This window comes from Chironomus tepperi, unplaced genomic scaffold (assembly GCF_022539635.2).
Source record: "Chironomus tepperi strain 1889 unplaced genomic scaffold, CSIRO-AGI_Ctep_v1 contig_364, whole genome shotgun sequence".
NCBI lineage: Eukaryota > Metazoa > Arthropoda > Insecta > Diptera > Chironomidae > Chironomus > Chironomus tepperi.
The window spans coordinates 4,048,395-4,066,343 of NW_027226486.1; the positions used below are offsets into that span (position 1 = coordinate 4,048,395).

The 17,949-nt window shown below is 26.9% G+C and overlaps 2 protein-coding genes across 4 annotated transcripts in view; both read right to left on the reverse strand.

The window, feature by feature from the left end:
• Positions 1–228: 228 nt before the first annotated feature.
• The window catches only part of LOC139095511 (longitudinals lacking protein-like), a 31,924-nt gene continuing 14,203 nt past the window's right edge, over positions 229–17,949 (reverse strand). Inside the window, exons 7-9 of one of the 3 annotated variants that reach the window (XM_070646881.1) lie at positions 11,537–11,722; positions 10,141–10,922; positions 9,319–9,954 (exon numbers count right to left, since the gene is read on the reverse strand). In XM_070646881.1, coding sequence (XP_070502982.1) covers positions 9,805–9,954; positions 10,141–10,922; positions 11,537–11,722 — 1,118 coding nt within the window. In that variant the 3' untranslated portion in view covers positions 9,319–9,804. Of the gene's footprint in view, positions 289–378; positions 1,179–9,318; positions 9,955–10,140; positions 10,923–11,536; positions 11,723–17,949 lie in introns of those variants that run through there. The other 2 variants (XM_070646884.1, XM_070646883.1) reach the window with 2 other exon arrangements.
• On the reverse strand, positions 6,335–8,616 carry LOC139095542 (longitudinals lacking protein, isoforms J/P/Q/S/Z-like). The gene is made up of 4 exons (XM_070646926.1): positions 8,602–8,616; positions 7,886–8,088; positions 7,699–7,809; positions 6,335–7,623 (listed from the first exon to the last, which is right to left on the reverse strand). The coding sequence occupies exons 2-4, from the start codon at positions 8,069–8,071 to the stop codon at positions 7,405–7,407; spliced, it is 516 nt and encodes a 171-aa protein (XP_070503027.1). The 5' UTR covers positions 8,072–8,088; positions 8,602–8,616; the 3' UTR covers positions 6,335–7,404.

The following is a 17,949-nucleotide window of genomic DNA, read 5'->3' on the forward strand; positions in this document are numbered from 1 at the left end:
ATTAATTTTGTTAGTAAATCCAAAAAATCATTTAAAATCTTTAGATGTTTTCATCATTTCCTTGAACACCAAGCAAACATTCATCACTTGTTTGCAGTTCAGCTGGCGATGATGGCTTACAAAACTTTGAATTTAAATGACGTTTTAGATTTGAATGAATGTGTGTTTTATAGCCACAATTTCGTACGCAATGATACTTTGGTGGTACGCCTGTATAAGAAATAAAAAAGAGAAAAATTGTAACTAGGTAAAGAGAATATTAAAAGATTTTTTAATCCTACCGCATTCCTACATGGATGAAAAAGAAGCAGAAATAGAGAAAAAAGAGAAATAAATTAATGAATTTTGCAATTAAGCATGAGATCAAGTCATACATACATTTTTAATGTGCTGTTTAAGACTATTTCTCCATTTATAATTGCGTCCGCATGTTTTACAATACCACGGTTTGTCTTCATTGTCCTGATAAATTATATTCTCTTGCTTAAGGCTTTCAAGAAGTTCTTTTGTTGGCACAATTTTAGAGCTATTTCCAGTCGAATGTCTACGAGTATTTACTACATTTTGAGATATTTTCTTAATTATTAATTTACTGTCAGGAGATGTCGATAATGTTTGCAGATTGATAGTTTTTGTTGGACTTTGAATTTGAGTTAATTGTGGGAGATTTGTAGGCTTAGGTTGTATCGGAATTATTTTTTTCACAGCAACAGCTATGAGTTTTGGTTTTGTTTTATGAATTTGAGTCAATGGCGGTAATTGCATTATATGCTGCGTTACAACTGGCGGTTTTGGTTGAATTTGTTTAAATTTACGTCGTACAGGAGTTTTAGTATTTTCCTTTGTCGGATACATTGTTATTTTAGCGGTCGACTTTGCTGTATGCCACACAGGAATATCACGGACCTCATAATCTTCATCAAATTTCTCTTGCTTTATTTCAGTTAGTGGAGGCAATTCAATATCATCATCAATGCCATTATTTCCTGTCGAAACGGAACTATGCACTGAAGTATAGTCGATCCATGATTCCTGTTGCTGTTGTTGTGGCGTTTTAGCTTCCGGCAAAGTCGGTAATGCAATTTTAAAGTTATGTTGTGAATATTCACTGTTATTTTCAGGGAAATAAAAGTATTTGTCTAAATTAATTGTCGTGTTAGTATCGCAAGCACCATCACCTACGAAAAGAATTAAAAGGTTTTGTATACATTGATTAATCTTGTTAGTGACCACAAATTTTTACTCTAAAATCAAACTTTTTTTTTTTATTCTTTAGCTAAGTAAACAAAAAATTATGAAGGAAATAAAAAAAAACATCATCAAAAATAAAAATCAATAATTAGCAACAGCAAAAAGTTAATTAAATTAAGGAAGTAAAAAAATTATAAAGAATTATTGAGGAAGACTTGCGAAAATAGACAATTATTATCGTGGGTATATTAGCATTAGTCGGTTAGTTTGTGATTATTTTCTTTATTTCTAAACGATTAATATTGTTTAATTATTGTTAGTGCCATTAAATTTGGATTTTTTTTTATTAATTCTAAAAAAAAGTTTTTTTTTTATTAGTTCCTCTAACTATTCTGTACTTCACTATATCACGTCTGGAGACAATGTCGTCGGTGATGACATTTTCTTCAGTGCCTAAAAATACAAGAAAATAATTTCAATTAGTATGGTGAAGAAAACATGATTTAAAGTACAAACGTCTAAATACCTGTGAAATAGAAAAATAAGTAAAAAAGAGATTTAATGACAGGAACGACTTGACTAAATCAAATTATTAGGTCAGATAGTTTAATTTAGCTAAATCGTTCCAAATTTTTTTGTGTTTATGATTTCTTTACAAATGAACGATTTAATTTAAAATTATTACAAAATAACAAAATTTTTTACTTTATTGATTATTTTTTTTTTTTTGTAATATAAAAGATTTCTTGAAATATCATGTTTGTTGTTGCTTTTATCTCATTTCAACCTAGACACAATCAGTTACTAATTTTAAACAGTTTTACATGAATAAGGAATTTTACAGTTTTGTGAATGTATATCTCGTATATATTCTTTAATCTAGCTCAAAATGTCTTTTTTCAAGTTTTTTTTTATTTATTTATTTGTATTTTTTTTTTTTGCTTTTTATAAATGAAGGAAATAAATGCTTAACTAATAATTAGAAAGTATGAGTATTTTTCAAGTAGTTGTAAACTAATGTGCAATGTTTTGCGCTGTTGATTCCATGTTTTTTTTTTTAATTATTTGATCCCTTAATCCAATTACAAGGTTTATATCATTTTTTTTTTCAAATTCATCAGTAAAATATCAACATGAAAGGACTTTCCCATCACCCACATGGATTGTAATCAACCAAAATCTTAATTTCTATTGCTTTAATGGAAACTTCAAACTTTTTTCTGTTAATTTAAATTGAAATAAAAAAACAGGATTCACTTCTTACTTTCGGTCTGTTTTCAATGTCTTTTAATTAATTAAATCTACTTATAGTTTAAAAATAAACAAGAGATGTTTCACATGATTGAAGGATTTTTTATTTCTTTTGGGTTGATTCTTTGAAATGAGGATTGGAGGAATTTTTTGAAATTTAAAGAGATTTATGTTTGTGAAAAGTCAATTCCAATTTAATTAACTGTATAGATTTTAGCTGTTATTTAAATTTAAAATGAGAAAACTAAAGTTTTCAATTCAAATTTTAAAATTGGATTTCAAATTGAAATTCAAAGATTACTAAGAAGATTTTGAATCTGAGGATTAAAAGGAATGTTTAAATTTGAAATGTTATTTTTTGAGCTTTTTTCAGAAATTCTTCGGTTTTAATTAATTAATCTATTGTAAATTATGGGTGGTTTAGTGATGTATTCCTTAAGAATTTAAGAAATCTTTCTGAGTTATTGGTAAAATTTGAGAATTTTGAAATTTAAATTTTTAAGTTCTAAACTTAATTTTTTGAACTAAAAGTGCTCAATTACAGTTTCAAAGCTCAAACTCATTCTTATCAAGAATCAACCCCAAATAGGTATTTCAGATGGAAAGAAATCGAGTATTTTTTTTTAATTAGAATGTAACAAAGTCAAAGTGCAAAAATTTGTACTTTTATGCCAAAAATTTTTTCAATTTTTTTTTTCTTATAGAACGATCAAAAATTTAGAGCATATTATGGAATGTTGATTTTGTTTCTTGGATTTTTTGTTATCTTTTTTGGAAGACGAGAAAGAGGCAAAAAAAAATATTTTTCATGTGAAACTTAATAATTTTCTTTTCTATACACAATATTTAATAAAAAACTAAAGGCACAATATGTTTTTTTTTTCTTGTTTTGTCTTTTTTAAAATGAAATGATTTAATCGTGAAATGAAAATTTTCATTGAGGTATTTGTTGATAAAATGTTTTTTTAAAAATAAGAAAAGATGTTTCAAATCAATTTTTCAATTCATTTTTTCAATGCGGTAACAATTTCTCTTTTAAAAGCTTTTCTTTTTTTTACTCTAACTTGCGAAAATGCATTCAATTCACTGAGAAATCAATGTGTTCTTTTCTTAATACTCATTTCGTGTGAGCGCTGAGGATAGATTTAGAAAAAATTACAGGGAAATTTCCTTCTTTTTTTTCTGGTTCGCTTAAATCGTGTGTGAATCTGTTTTATGTGATTTCAGATGAGGTAGCTTCTATCATTTCTTAAACATAAAATTCTTCAAAAAATTTCTTTAGTAAAATGCTTTAATGCTTTCTAAAAAATTTATCCTTTCTTGTCTTTTTTTGTTATTTAAAAAAAATGTCTTTTTTATCTGTTTTTCAATCACTTTTGACTATTTTTTAATGTTAAATAGTTTTTTTTCATCAATTTTTTTTTGTGTAAGAAATTATTCGTCAACAAAATACTTAGTTACTAATTACGTTCATCATTTTACTTCTATTTTGCCATACGCATAATGAGTAAATTAAATATATATGTAAAAAATATAAAAAAAATTATTAAAAATATGATTCTTTAAAAGATTTTCTTGAAATGTAAATCTGGAATGATTCTTCATTTTCTTTTTTTCTTTTCATTATTTTCAAAATATATAAAAAAAAACATAAAGTAAATTTAAAAAAAAAACAAACATTTCTTCCATCCTTTTCTAATTTATAATGTGGAAGTATATGACACCTTTGCCGATTTGGCTTTCTTTTTTTTTCATTAATAATATATTTATAATCAAAACGATATATAATATGTGAATCAGGATCACTAAAATGGCATGGCTATTTTTAAAATTTTGAACTTTAATTCTAGGATTTGAATTTAAATTGAAATTAAATCTAATACCGAGTTTAAAGGTTTACCCGAGTGGACGAGTAAGATACGTTAGAACTAGCCATCAACTAGTCTTGCCGTTAACTAATTATAACGTAATTTTGTCCACTCGGGTTAGAGTTATTCAAAGTATTAAACCAAATATAGGAATTGAATTCTTAGAGATAAAATCTAAAATCAACATTGAATTTTGAAACCAAATTTAATTCCAAAATTCAAACTTTGAAACCAAATCCAGTTCCAAAATTCAAATTTTAAAACCAAATTCAGTTCCAAAATTCCAATTTCAAAACCAAATTCAGTTCCAAAATTCAAATAAAATCTCTTTATAAATTCAACTAATACCAAGATTAAATCTTGAGATTAGTCTAATCCCAGGATTAAAAAATTCAAAATCTCAAAAAGAACCCCAATTTAGCGATCCTGATTCTTAAAAATTTCGAAAGTTACAAAACAAAAAAACTTTATTTTTTTGATTCAATTCAATGGAAAGATGAAAGCTTCTTTTATATAAATTTAATAGTTGGAAAATGCTAACTCTTGACGCACAGTTAAATAAATAAAAATGATTTTCTATAGGATTTACAATAGAAGTAAGGAAAATTGAAAAGAAATGCTTATTTTCACACACATATCAGGGGATAAAGATTTTTTTTTTTTTTTCATTTCGTTAGAGCTTTTTTATCACATTTTTTTTTCTTTCATAATTAGCTTTTCAATCAGGAATTTGAGTTGTCGTAAAATTAAAAAAAATTCGATATAACATTTTCTCTTCTCATTTCAGTAATCATGTCCTAAATTGTTGCATTAAAGTCATTACATCCAGATGCTTGAACAATCTGATTTAGTGCTTCCTCTAATGCAATAATTTTACCATCACCGCTAACTTTAAAGAATTTCTCTTTATGCATACGTTCCATATGACGACCGATATGCATTTTCTGTTTTGCTCTATAGACACAATATGGACATTGAAATTGGGGTTCTTTACCGCATTCCCATTTTTGATGATTTCTCAATGAGGATTTTAATTTATACATACGACCACAATCCGGACATGCGAATCCACCTTCTTGCTGAGCATTTGATCCATTTCCACTATTATTTGATGAGTTATTTGCATTAGCACCGTTACTTGATGTATCACTTGGTGAACATATAACATCAGGTCGTGTTGGTTCCGTTTTCATTGTGCTCACACATAAATCACGTGGAAATACTAATGGATGTGCACCTTCACGTAATGTCGTAACTAATGGCATTGCTAATCTTTCGTTCCATTGTTCCCATGTAAGACCGGCAATTTTTGTGATACATAAACCTCCACCCTCGGCTGCTGGAATAAATGTTTATTTTTTTTTTCGGGTACGTCGATGGAAATTTTTGTGTTTGAGGGGGGTAACATAAATGAAAATAAAAGAAAAATAAACAAAATCATAAGTAACATAATTCAAATAAATCATAAAAAATATCTTAAATGTAGCAAACGAATAAGGATTAATAATAAGTAAGTTCACTTCTTTTGTACAAGCAAATCTGTTTTTTGATTCTTGGAATTTATCAAGCAAATAAATTTCATCACCACAATGCACCTTTGAATTGTTTTTTGGAAATGAAAATTGAGGACTTTAAGCTTCATTTTTCATTTTTCAGCCAATTTCACTGACATTATCTTCAAAATATATTGTAAGGACCATCACATATTCTAATTCTATTGTCTAACATAAATCTATAGATAATTTAAAGTTAAATGTCAATTGTGAAATCGGCTATAACAGGTTTGCTGTTTGTTATTTGTTAGGGATGTAGCTGGTTAAGTTATTGGACATTCAAATATTCAAAGCTTAACTAGATACATTCCTAATTGTTTTTTGTTAGTAATTCGAACTTAATATTATAAATAATAGTAATAATAAATAAATAAATAAATTGGATAGATATTGCAAGACCATAAACATTCTTACAATATTCTTAATAGATTTTTTACTACAATATTTACAAATAAAAAATCAAACACAAAATAAAAGAAATAAAGAGTTTGGAATTGTTATTTATTTTGTTTTTGTATTGTATATCAGCAGCAATTATCACTGGATGTCTTTTAGTGTAACACGATTGGTTTGTTTCTTCATTTTCTTTTTTTTATTATTAAAAACGATGATGAGTAAAGCTAACATGGTTTTTGTTCGTGGTATAACTTTTGTAATTTACAATATTCTTTCACTTTTTTATCTCACAAATCTCTCTCGCTATCGCAATGGAAAGTATAACTAAATTTTTAATATAAACCCCACATACCTGTACCAATATTTGAACTGTTTTTTTATATACCATAAATGACTATGAACCCAAAAAAGGGGGAATTTGACAAATAAAATGTATTTGGAATCATCGTACGTTAACGATACAAAAGAATTTTATGAAAAATATAAGTATCTATATATATATATTTATATCCCTATTATATTTTTAATTTAGGCACTCTTCATGCAGTTCATGTCCACAATACTCTTATAGAATATTTGACATGACTGCATATTTAACATTTACAATGCAAGACTAAACATGATTGCATTACTAAGGTTACAGGGTAGGTATCCAGGGAGGAGTTAATTCCTTAAAAACAGAGCCTAGTCACAATCCTCAATAGCTCTGCATCCCAAAAATAAAATATTGAACACAACCCCTCACTTAAAAATATTGTCCCAGAAACCCCCTGCACTAAGGTATATAAAGTATCTTTGTCCTAAATACATTTATCAGATATGACACTCATAAACACTATTTGCACATATTATTCATATAGATATCGTCACTAATTTTTTTAAACATTTTACATCACATGGTTGATGTCAACATAAAATTTTTGTCTTCTTGACTTTTCTCTTGTATATATCTATAATTCTACTCACAGATTATTTAGGTAAATTTTTCATTAAATTTAGATTGGAAATGTTTGACATTTGTACGACTAATTTGACTTATAAAATCCTAAATCAATTCAACTTTTCGTTTTACTTTTTTGTTTGCGGCTGTTATTTTTACTATTATTAAAGTTAAAATTTAAGACTTGCCAAATTGTATGAAAATTTCAATCACTTTTAAATGACATTATATTAGTTTTGTTGGAATCATTATTATCATTTGAATTTAAATTTAATATGTTATTAGCAGATGGAGAGATTAATGAATGTGTTTGAGTGAAAGAGGGATGAATTATTAGTTCTCTATTGTTGTTGCTGCTGCTAACAGCTGTAATTGAAACGCCATCTGATCCATGATAATCGATTGGCTGTTTCTTCTTTTGACTCTGTAAATAATAAATTGAATTTTTAACGTGAATATTAGTTATTAATTAATATCCATTTCGCACTCAATCATTTACATTGCATATTTCCATTTGATGACGAATTTTTTGATGGGAAGTCAAGTTATGTCGATATTTTGTCTTGAATTCACATTTATCGCAATGAAATTGAGGAGCGACTCCACATTCCTGAATATAACACAACAACAAAGAGAATTTTTTTTAAATAGTCACACGACATTTTTAAGGCTTTTCATTAAAGTACCTTCTTTTCGTGCCTTCTCCAACTATATTTTGTCTTGTAAAATTTACCACATTTTCTACATTTGTAGAAATTTGTTTTGGCTTTCTCGTCAAGACTTGGATATGAATATGAAAGGGATTGACGTGTTGCTGATCCTTGTTGTTGTTGTTGCTGCTGCTGTTGTTGTTGCATTAATTGAAGCATCATCAAGCGTGTTAATTGTTCTGAAAGACAAACAAAAGGACCAATTAATATGCGGAAATCAGACATAATTATTTCATAAAACTTAATTAATTACAGAGAGATAATCATAAAATTTTTCATGAAAAAAGCATTTGAAATGATAAAAAGTAAAAATTATTAGAAGTTGCTATTAAAAGCAAATGAAACCATATGGATGTGAAATTAATGTTATAACATAAAAAACACTTTGTTGAAGGTATAATATGTGATTATGTGCTATTTTATAGGATAGAGAATTATGAACTGTAAAAATTTGAGTAAAATCAATCATTTTTGGTCAAATATATAAAAAAATATTTTCTCATCTATTATTTTTTTGTTTTGTTTTTTTTTTTGATTCAACATTTGTTAATTTTTTTGTGCATAGCTTTTTTCAATATTGTAATATATTTTTTTTTGAAAGCTTCAATTCAGGAAGTGTATAAATTTTGATATTTATCACTATGCTTTTTGATTATGAAGCAAACTATTTTCAAGCATTCATATGAGCTTACTGTTATTTATCAAATCTATGAGAGAAAAAAAGGAAAGAAAAAAGTTATTAATGCATTAATTTAGGAATTGAAATATGTTCTAACTCACCTAGATGTGCATCTTAAAATCTTGTCCATTCCCATCCATCACATGATGTGGAGCTAAAATGAATAAGAACTACTTTAATATTATGTCACAATGTGTCTTAATTTCTAATTATTTAAAGTAACTCAAAAAATTTAATTTTTTTTTATCAATTTATTCAAATTCTATTTTTTAAATTTTTTTTCTCCATAATATCTTAAGATTTTGTTGTAGAATTTTTTTTTTCATTTTTTTCTCTCGTTCATTATAAAACTAAACATGAAATCTTATTATACTCTAAGTCTATAATGCTATTAAAATGAAAATTTTTTTGTTTTTCAATAAAGATGTTTAAAATTATTAATGTAAATTTTTTAAATGAATTTTGAATAAAGTTTCAATTAATGACAAACAATTTTTTTTTTTACTTTGGCCGAAGCTTAAATTACTTAGATGAAAAAAATAGGACATGAGAATATAGTCCATGCAAAATAATGAAAATAAGTTTTCATTCTTGTGTTTATAAAAAAACCAATTAAAATCTGGTTCTTATTAATCATCTTGTTATTAATCTCTAAATTTTCTTTCATAAAGTATTTTTTCTTTATACGTGAAGGATTAAGAATATCTTAAAATCTTTCATCATCTACAATCAAACGAGAATGAAAAGTGTAAGAAACTAAATAATTAATACAATATCGTATATGAAAAAAAAATTATAATCCTACAAATGCAAATGTTTTTTTGTTTCTTAAGCTTTTTTTTTCATCATTTTTTGTAATTTCCTGATACATTTTCTTCTTTTTTTTATCTCTTTTACGTACTTATATTCTTTTCTCAATCAGAAGCTGTTCACTTTAAAATATGATATTTTTTTTTTAAAATAAATTTGTAAGAAGACACATAAAGTTAATGTTAAAAAAAATTAAAGATGAAATTATCAATTAAACACACTCAAAAAGAGAAAGAAGAAAAAAAAAATGTTTGATTATACTTATGAAAAAAATTATCATTAATTGTTATTTTGTATGAAAAAAGAGCGTTTCTAAATTTTTGGCTTTAAAATAATGAAAAAAAAAAAAATCGTCGGGTTTTTGTTGTTGTTGGAAGAAAAATTTCAAAGCACAAAAATTTCCTTCTTAACGTGTATCATTAAGTGACTTCTTCGATCGTCTGGTTTCTAATGGTGGTCGATCTTGATGATGCTTGCGTATGTGAACGCCCAAATTTCCGCGTTGTTTTGCTTTGTAGTTGCAATATGGACATTGATGACTTGCTTCTTTTCCGCCCTGTTTAACCAAAAGTAAGTTCATTAGCAATTTAGTATTGAGATTTCGTGTCCTAACTACCAGGATTTTAGTCATAATCCAAATATTTAATTTTAATCCATGGGATTTAAGGAATTTTAATCAGATTTAACAAGTTCTTAAGTTTTAAAAATTAGAAAAATTAAAATTAAGCATTAAAAAACTCACACATTCGACATTCTCATGACGACGTAAAGTGGATTTCCATCGATATCGTTTACCACAATGTCTACATTCATATTGACGTCCTGCTTCTTCACCATCGCTTGCCATTGAATTGTCACTTGCAGTTGCATAATATTTCTTAATCTTTATACTTCCGGAAGCATCACCACCATTTTCTGTATCCTCTGATTTGTATGTGTCACTAAAGTGAATTTGAACATCTTCAGGCAATTCTATGTCGTCAATACCGTATTCTAAATCGTCAATAATCTCATTAGGAAAGTCATTACTTTGATTGCTTGTATTTGCTGCTGCTGATACTTCATATTCAGTTATTTGTTGATTACCACTTGTCGGTACAGCCTGAATAACAAATTGTTGAGTGTTTGAAGCTGGTATAATGATTGGCTTCGCAACAGGCTCAGCTGGCTTGACGGTTGTCACACTAATGTATTCTATTTTCTTTCCATCCGATAAAACTTGAGTGCGAACGGGATGAACAAGTGGCTGAGTTACTGGTTGTTGCTGAATAATTGGTTGTGATTGAGTTTGATTGTATTGTGTTGTCGATTGAATAATTATTGGATTCTTATGACGAGAGTATTTAATTCGCGGATGATTAGGCTTGACAATTTTCTTCTCAGTTTCTATTGGTGCTACAGGTGCAATTGTAGTTATAGTTTGTTGTTGAGATGATTCTGGCACTTTTTGAACAATTGATACATTTGCAGACTTTTCAATCTTTGATGTTACTTTAATTTGTGGACGTTTTACAGGAACCAATTCTAAATAATATCATCAAAAATAAAAAACGAAATGTTAATGACTACAATAAAAGAAATTACATGCACAACAAAATGATTATAGATTATGATTCATGACGCAAACAAATGTTTTTAGACTAGAAATAATTTTTTTTTGGCAAACATATTTCTTTCAATAATAAGCACAATGATATAAAGTTAAAAAAAAGGGTTAATAATTATAAATCAAGGCAAATTTTAAACAAAATGCAACGCAAATATCTACTACTCTCCAAACGTAAAATACTCATAAAATTTTGACTTCTTTTGGACTATTTCTGTGTTTTTTTTTTGACATAACTGATACAAAAGAAAAGTAAGATGGATATGTCATCTTGTTCCAATATAATAAACAAAAAATATATAAAAATATAACATATAAAGGAAAAAGTGAATTTGATGAAACACACAAAAATAAGAGCTTTTTTTATGTGCAATCATCGTCAATTTTCAACTATGTGGTGTTGGTGGTGTCGATTTTTTTTTTTTTTTATTATTATTATTGACTTTAAAACATGAACTTTTTTTGTGTGTGATAATGAATATGAATGGTATATAGTTTTTTTTTATCTGTTTTTTTAGGTATTTATCTTTACCGCATTCTTTCAAAACGATCTTCTCTGTTGGCTGTTTTTTCACGGGCAGCAAAAGGTACTTGTTGTTTTCAGCTTTTGTTATTTGGAAATTTTCACTTTCAAGTAAACAATCATTCATGTCATGATTTTGCTGTTGATCCTTTGATTGATCCTTTAATTTGAATCGAAATGCTTGCGATTTATTGCCTGCAAGGGATTAAAAAATAATAAGTCAATAAAATTAATTTCGTTTATATCTAAAGCATACTTCACTTAATTATCTAATTTTTGGTTTTTTTATAAGGAATAGTAATATGTATATGTATATTTCTCAAAATAATAGGAAAGATAAAAGATTCTTTTTTTGGATAGCATAATGATTAGTACAATAAATAGTAAAGGAAGGAAATAAAAAAATTATAGATACGTGTAGTAAATAAAAAGGATTAATATTTACACCAAAAAAATTTAATTCCAATTTTTAAAAAAGAAAAATAATAATAGTAAAATTATTCACATATTATAAATACCTATTAATCTTTTTCATATTTCTATCGTTTATAACTTAAGCCTAAAGTAATCAATTTCGCACAGCGAAATCCCAAAAGCAACGCATTATGTAAATTTTATTTTGAAAAAAATTATGCATACATATTATAAGTTAAGCTATTTATTATAAAATTAATAAATAAATATGGGTTTTTTCGGTACGATCAACTTTGAGGAATTTTGTTGGGAATTTGACAATTGACTAGATTAGTACAGACTTCGAAAAGCTCGAAATCGGCTCTAGTCGGCTATTCCATACAAATTCTGGATTGACTATGAGCTCAGGTCTGTTCTTCACTATTCAAACACTAATATTGCTGACAGTTAAGTTAATTTTTTTGAAACCAGAGCTTGAAGTCGACTCGGATTTTGGATTGAAAATTCGACTCGACTCCATACAATCGAGTAGACTTGGAGTTCTGTTGCAGTTGACATATAATCACATTCATTATAATTTCTAGAGCTTGAAGTCGTTTTGAACTTGACATGGAGTCAAGGAGACTTTTCTATACTTGTTAGGAGTCGAGTTGACTCAAATCGACTTTTCCATACAAATTCAAAGTTGACTTCGAGTTCTGGACAATTATGCACTTTTTAAAAACAAGTCTTGCATCTGACATAAAATCTCATACATCCTAACTTAAAATAGACTCATATTGCAGTCTTGCACACAATAAACAGTTTCCAAAAACTCGTCAAAGCTTGTCGTACGATGAATTTTAATTCCGACTATTTTAATCACACTTCATTTCAAATGTTTCTTCATTCCATTCTACATTTTTTTTTATATAATATCCATGAATCAGTGACTTGTGATCTTTATAAAAACAGCATCTATTCTTGATATGTTGATTTCGACATTTTCACAATTTTTGTGTGTTTTTACGTCAAACAGAGCCTCGTGAAATCTGTAATGTTAAAAAAGATTAGTTAGAATGAATATTTCTAAAAGAATCGGACATGACATTTTGATAAAAAATATTAATAAAAATTAACCTTTCATGGATATATCATAATTCACGCTAATCTGCAAGGAAAGAGCTTTAAAAATAATTTTTTTTTTCTTCATTTATTTTTTTTTATGAAAAATTTTTTTTCTTTCAATTATTTTTTGTTCCTTTTATTTGTGTGATAACGAAAATAATCATTTTGATAACATTTTAATTTCATTTTTTTTTTGTATGTTTCGTTATTACTTTTTTTTATCATCAACATTTTTCCTAACATGACTTTATATTAATTCTTTTTTTTTTTTTTTTGTTTCAAAGACTAGTCTAATTCATTTCATTTTTTTTGAGATTAAATGACAGAGAAAGGAGAAAGAGAGAAAGAAAATTAAAAATTAAAATAGATTTAACAGTTTGTCTAGTATCCAACAAATGAACTCTGATTGCTTGAATGTTTACGATTGATGTGAAACTTTAAGGATTCTTTTCTTGTATACGATTTCGCACAAAAATTACAATTAAATAATTTTTCTCTTCCACATTCCTGTTAAAAATCAAAAGAGGGGTGGGTCTTATGACAATTTTAATTATTTTATATATATTAAATTAATTTACCAAATTTAAATGTCGTGTTAATGATGAAAGTAATTTATATGTACGTCCACATCCATTTATGCAAGGATAAACTTTCATTGAATTTGGTGAATTGTCTGATTCTAATTCATTAATACCAGTTCGATGCTGAATTTTCTGATTTTCATATTTAACAAGAACACTTTTGGTCATTGCATGATTACCTTTAAATAAAATAAAAATTCCAATATTCAATCATGAAATAATGAACATTTTTTTCTTAATTTTGTGTTTGTTTGTTTTTTTGTTTCCATTTCCTTTTAAAAATTCAGCCCTTTCTCTCAAAAATTCTTCATTATCATGATAAATTATAATACTTTTAACTTTTTTTGTCATATTTCTTGTGTTTTACTTCTTTTATCATCAAATAAATATGTTTAATGCATGTAGTAAGTATAAATTGAACTTCAATGTTCACAAATGAGATCAAATGAAGCTTTTAAGGTTTTCATACAATATTAAACAGAATTGTCTGATTAGAGATTCCATTCTTCTTCACTTTAAAGGCTTCTTACTGCGTTTTTTTTGGCATTAAATATTAATGAAACATTTTACTGTATGAATCTTGTTGTGCTTTCGCAAGATCATTGATAGCTCTTTTTAGAGCTTTTAAAATTCAATAAAATTTTACGATAAGAACTGAGAATGGGTCTGATTTAGGATGCAAATGTGCTACTGGATACCAATTTGTTTGTATGTTATTTGACAAAACTTTAAAAAATTTTAAGAAGAAAAAAATACTAAAAAAGGAACAAAATTTTATCCGCAGGATTGATTTTGAAAAGCAGAAAATTAAATTAAAATATGAAAATATTCAAATTACCAAAGTTCAAAGAAACAAATTAAATTTAAATCCGACAGATTTAATTTAAATCGTGCGATTTAACTTAAGTCGAGAAAACTCAATCCATAGAATAACGCAGAGCTTGAAGCTGACTCGGATCTTGTATGAATCATATCAAATTCTAGTCAACTCCAATCTCTGGAATAACGCCTAAAAGTGTACCATAATAAGAACATTGACCTAAATTAACAATTTCCAGACCTTTAATCCCAACATTCTCACAAAAAAAAGGCATCAAATGACCAAAACAAAATTGATTTGAGCAAGCTTTTTGACCTCATTTATGAACCTTGAGGAAATTAAAGTTTTTATACATTTTTTCTCCTTCATTCTCTTCATCATTCAATTGTACAAATGATGATATTTTTTTTTCTATAATTAAGATTCATTTTTTGTTTTTTTTTTCTAATACACATTTTCATTTTTCAGTTTCTAATTCATTGTGATACAAAGAGAATAGCGGTAAATATATTTGAGAAGGAAAAAGAAACTAAAAAAGAGAAAACAAAATAAATAAAAAAAAATTTGTATCTAAAGTATATTTTGTAATTATATTTTTTTACTACTCTATTCATCATCATTCTATCATCATCGTCATCATCATTTAATCTAAATTCTCAATAATTTTTTTTTTTTATATTTTTTGTTTATTAAAATCACAATTTGTATTAATTACTTTTTCCCTCGGAAAGCTTTGAGCTAATTCCATTTAATTTTAATAATTTTTAGTTTTTCTTCGTCTATATAAAATATTTTTTTTTTCCTGTTTTATTCCTCATTTTTTTTTCATGTCTAACAAGAACTATAGATTAATATTTGTATTTTTTTTTTGTAATTTCTCATTTTCAATAAAATTATTAATTCATTAAGTTTTTCAACAATAAAGTCAACACAAGTCAACATCTAATTGATTTGTGCTTTTAAGCGTTTCTCAAAAAAAGTATTTTGTGCATACGAGTGATTCTAGATGCCTTTTAAGATGGGATCCTTGTGAGAAACCTTTTCCGCACATAAGGCATCGAAAATTCTTTTTACCACCACACTCATATCTTATTATTTTTGGTTTATAGATGGGAGGATTTAACAGAGAAAATGATAAGTACATTTAACAAATTATTTTTTGGCATTAAGTCATACACAATGAGGTATGTAGGTAGACACAATTATATTTATATTTTTTTTTTGATATGGAAATAAGAAATAGAAATAGAAAGAAAAGAAAGAAAGAAAAAGAGACAAAAGATTATATAAAAATATGATTAGCATAAAAAGGAGTCGTTCACAAATGACGTCCATAATGGAAATTTCCCCGTTCTATTAATCTATAGTAGTGACAGGCAACCATTGTTGTGACATGGCACAGACCTCAAAGTCGACTCGACTTCATCCAAAGTTTGAGTCGACTTTGAACTCTGACGACACAGATTGACCTAAGACAGTGATATGCAACCTTTGTTGTGACCACATCCAGATCTCGACGTCGATTCTGATTTTGTATGGAAATGTCGGCTCGACTTGATACAAAGTTCAAGCTTCAAACTCTGTTGCACACGGCATGTGGATTCATGACACATAGATCACTAGTGTGTCGCAACACAGATCACACTAGTGTGTCGCACACTAGTGTGTGCCACAACACAGGTTGCTCACATTAGTATGTCACAACACAGGTTTCTCACACTAGTGTGCCACAACACAAGTTGCTCAACATCACCACTGATCTATGAACTGTCACAACATTCTTATTCATAAACATTGAACGTCGTTTAGTGAACAACCCCCAAAATCTTGACTCAGGATTAATGTTTTTTTGTTTTTAAGCACATCTATTCTATTCTAGTTTCTGTTTTTTTGTTTCATAAAAATTCACCTTATGTGCCGTTGTAACGAGCTAGCATCTTTATAATGCTTTGAACAGTTTGATCGAGGGCACTCATATCTTCCATCAATATTAATAAATTTGGTAAGGTCAGAGAACTTTATATTGTGCCAAATGTCTTTATCATATGAGTAACCATCACAACACGAAAAAAAATCTGTAAAATATAAAGATAGGAGAACAGAGAGAAAAAAAACTTCACATTATGTGTGTGTATGTGAAATAGACTAGAAACAGCACAACATTCTAATATATTTTTTTTGTTTTTTTTTGGGCAATAAAATTGTTTTGACAAAAAAAAAGACGTTAATATCATATCTCTCTTTCTATTGAAGTGCAATTAATGTAATTAATTCATTTAAAAAATCGTATTTTTGTAAGTATGGTTTTTTTGTTCGTTTAGAGAAAAAAGTATGAAAAACTAAAAAAAAATTGATATTTTGCAATTAAAAGTAAAAAAAAAAAATGTTCGCTAAAATATAACAAAATTAAAAACATAGCACATTACTACTCAGCATAAAAGGATTGTTTTTAATGATAGTAATGACGGAATGGATGATGATGTTTATGATGATGAAAATGAGCACAAAAAAATAAGAATTTTTTTTGTTCCTTAAACAACATTTATAAAAATACTAATTACAATTTTTGTTTTTTAATTTATGTATAATGCATACATTGTGTATTAAAGTGATTTTTTAAATTGATGCAATGCAGAAATATGTTGCATTAACGAATCACGTCGTTTACTCAAGTGATTGCAGTAAGGACATTTAAATGACATTCGATTTGGATTTTCGGAACACTAAAGAAAAGAACAAAAATTAAGAAAAAAAAAAGTATAAGTAAATCAATCGCAAAAAATACAATTTTAAAAGTAAATTGTATATTGTTTTTTTTTTCATGTGTATTAACCTCATAACGAACGTGTCGCTTTAAACATGATAACTTGCTATATCGACGCAAACATAAAGCACAAACAAAATTCTTTTCTTTTGATTCGTTACAATCTAAAAATAAACAGAACATGGAAAAAAGTTGTATGTCAGAAAAAAGTTATTCCTTAATCTTCGTAAAAAAAAAATTTGAATTTTTTGTTGGATTCTTGCTTTTGTCAGCAAGAAGTTTTTGTTAAGTTACATTGAGATATATAAAAAGATTTTACATGTTGCAAAAACGTTTAGAGATGTAAAAAAAAAACAAAAATTATAATAATAGATAAATTAAGTTAAGAAAGCATTTGGTTTTAAGAAGAAACATATAGCATGTATTATTATTAATTTATCACGTGCGATCATCATATTCTCATTTATAAGTCACATACATTGACTTTTTCTTATTTCTCTTAATGTCCCAATTATTTCAATCATTAGAGCTTTTGCGAGATAATTAATTTAACTTATTGTAGGATGTATTTATATCACATTTTGAAAAAATTGGAATTTTAGGTTCGATGATAGAGGATAGAAATCAGATTCATTAATCGTAATAAGACTTTTTTTCTAGCAAAAACTGCAAATGAAATCTGTTGATAGAATAATTAATTTTGTTAATGCTACGCCACATTCAATGGATGTTTTCT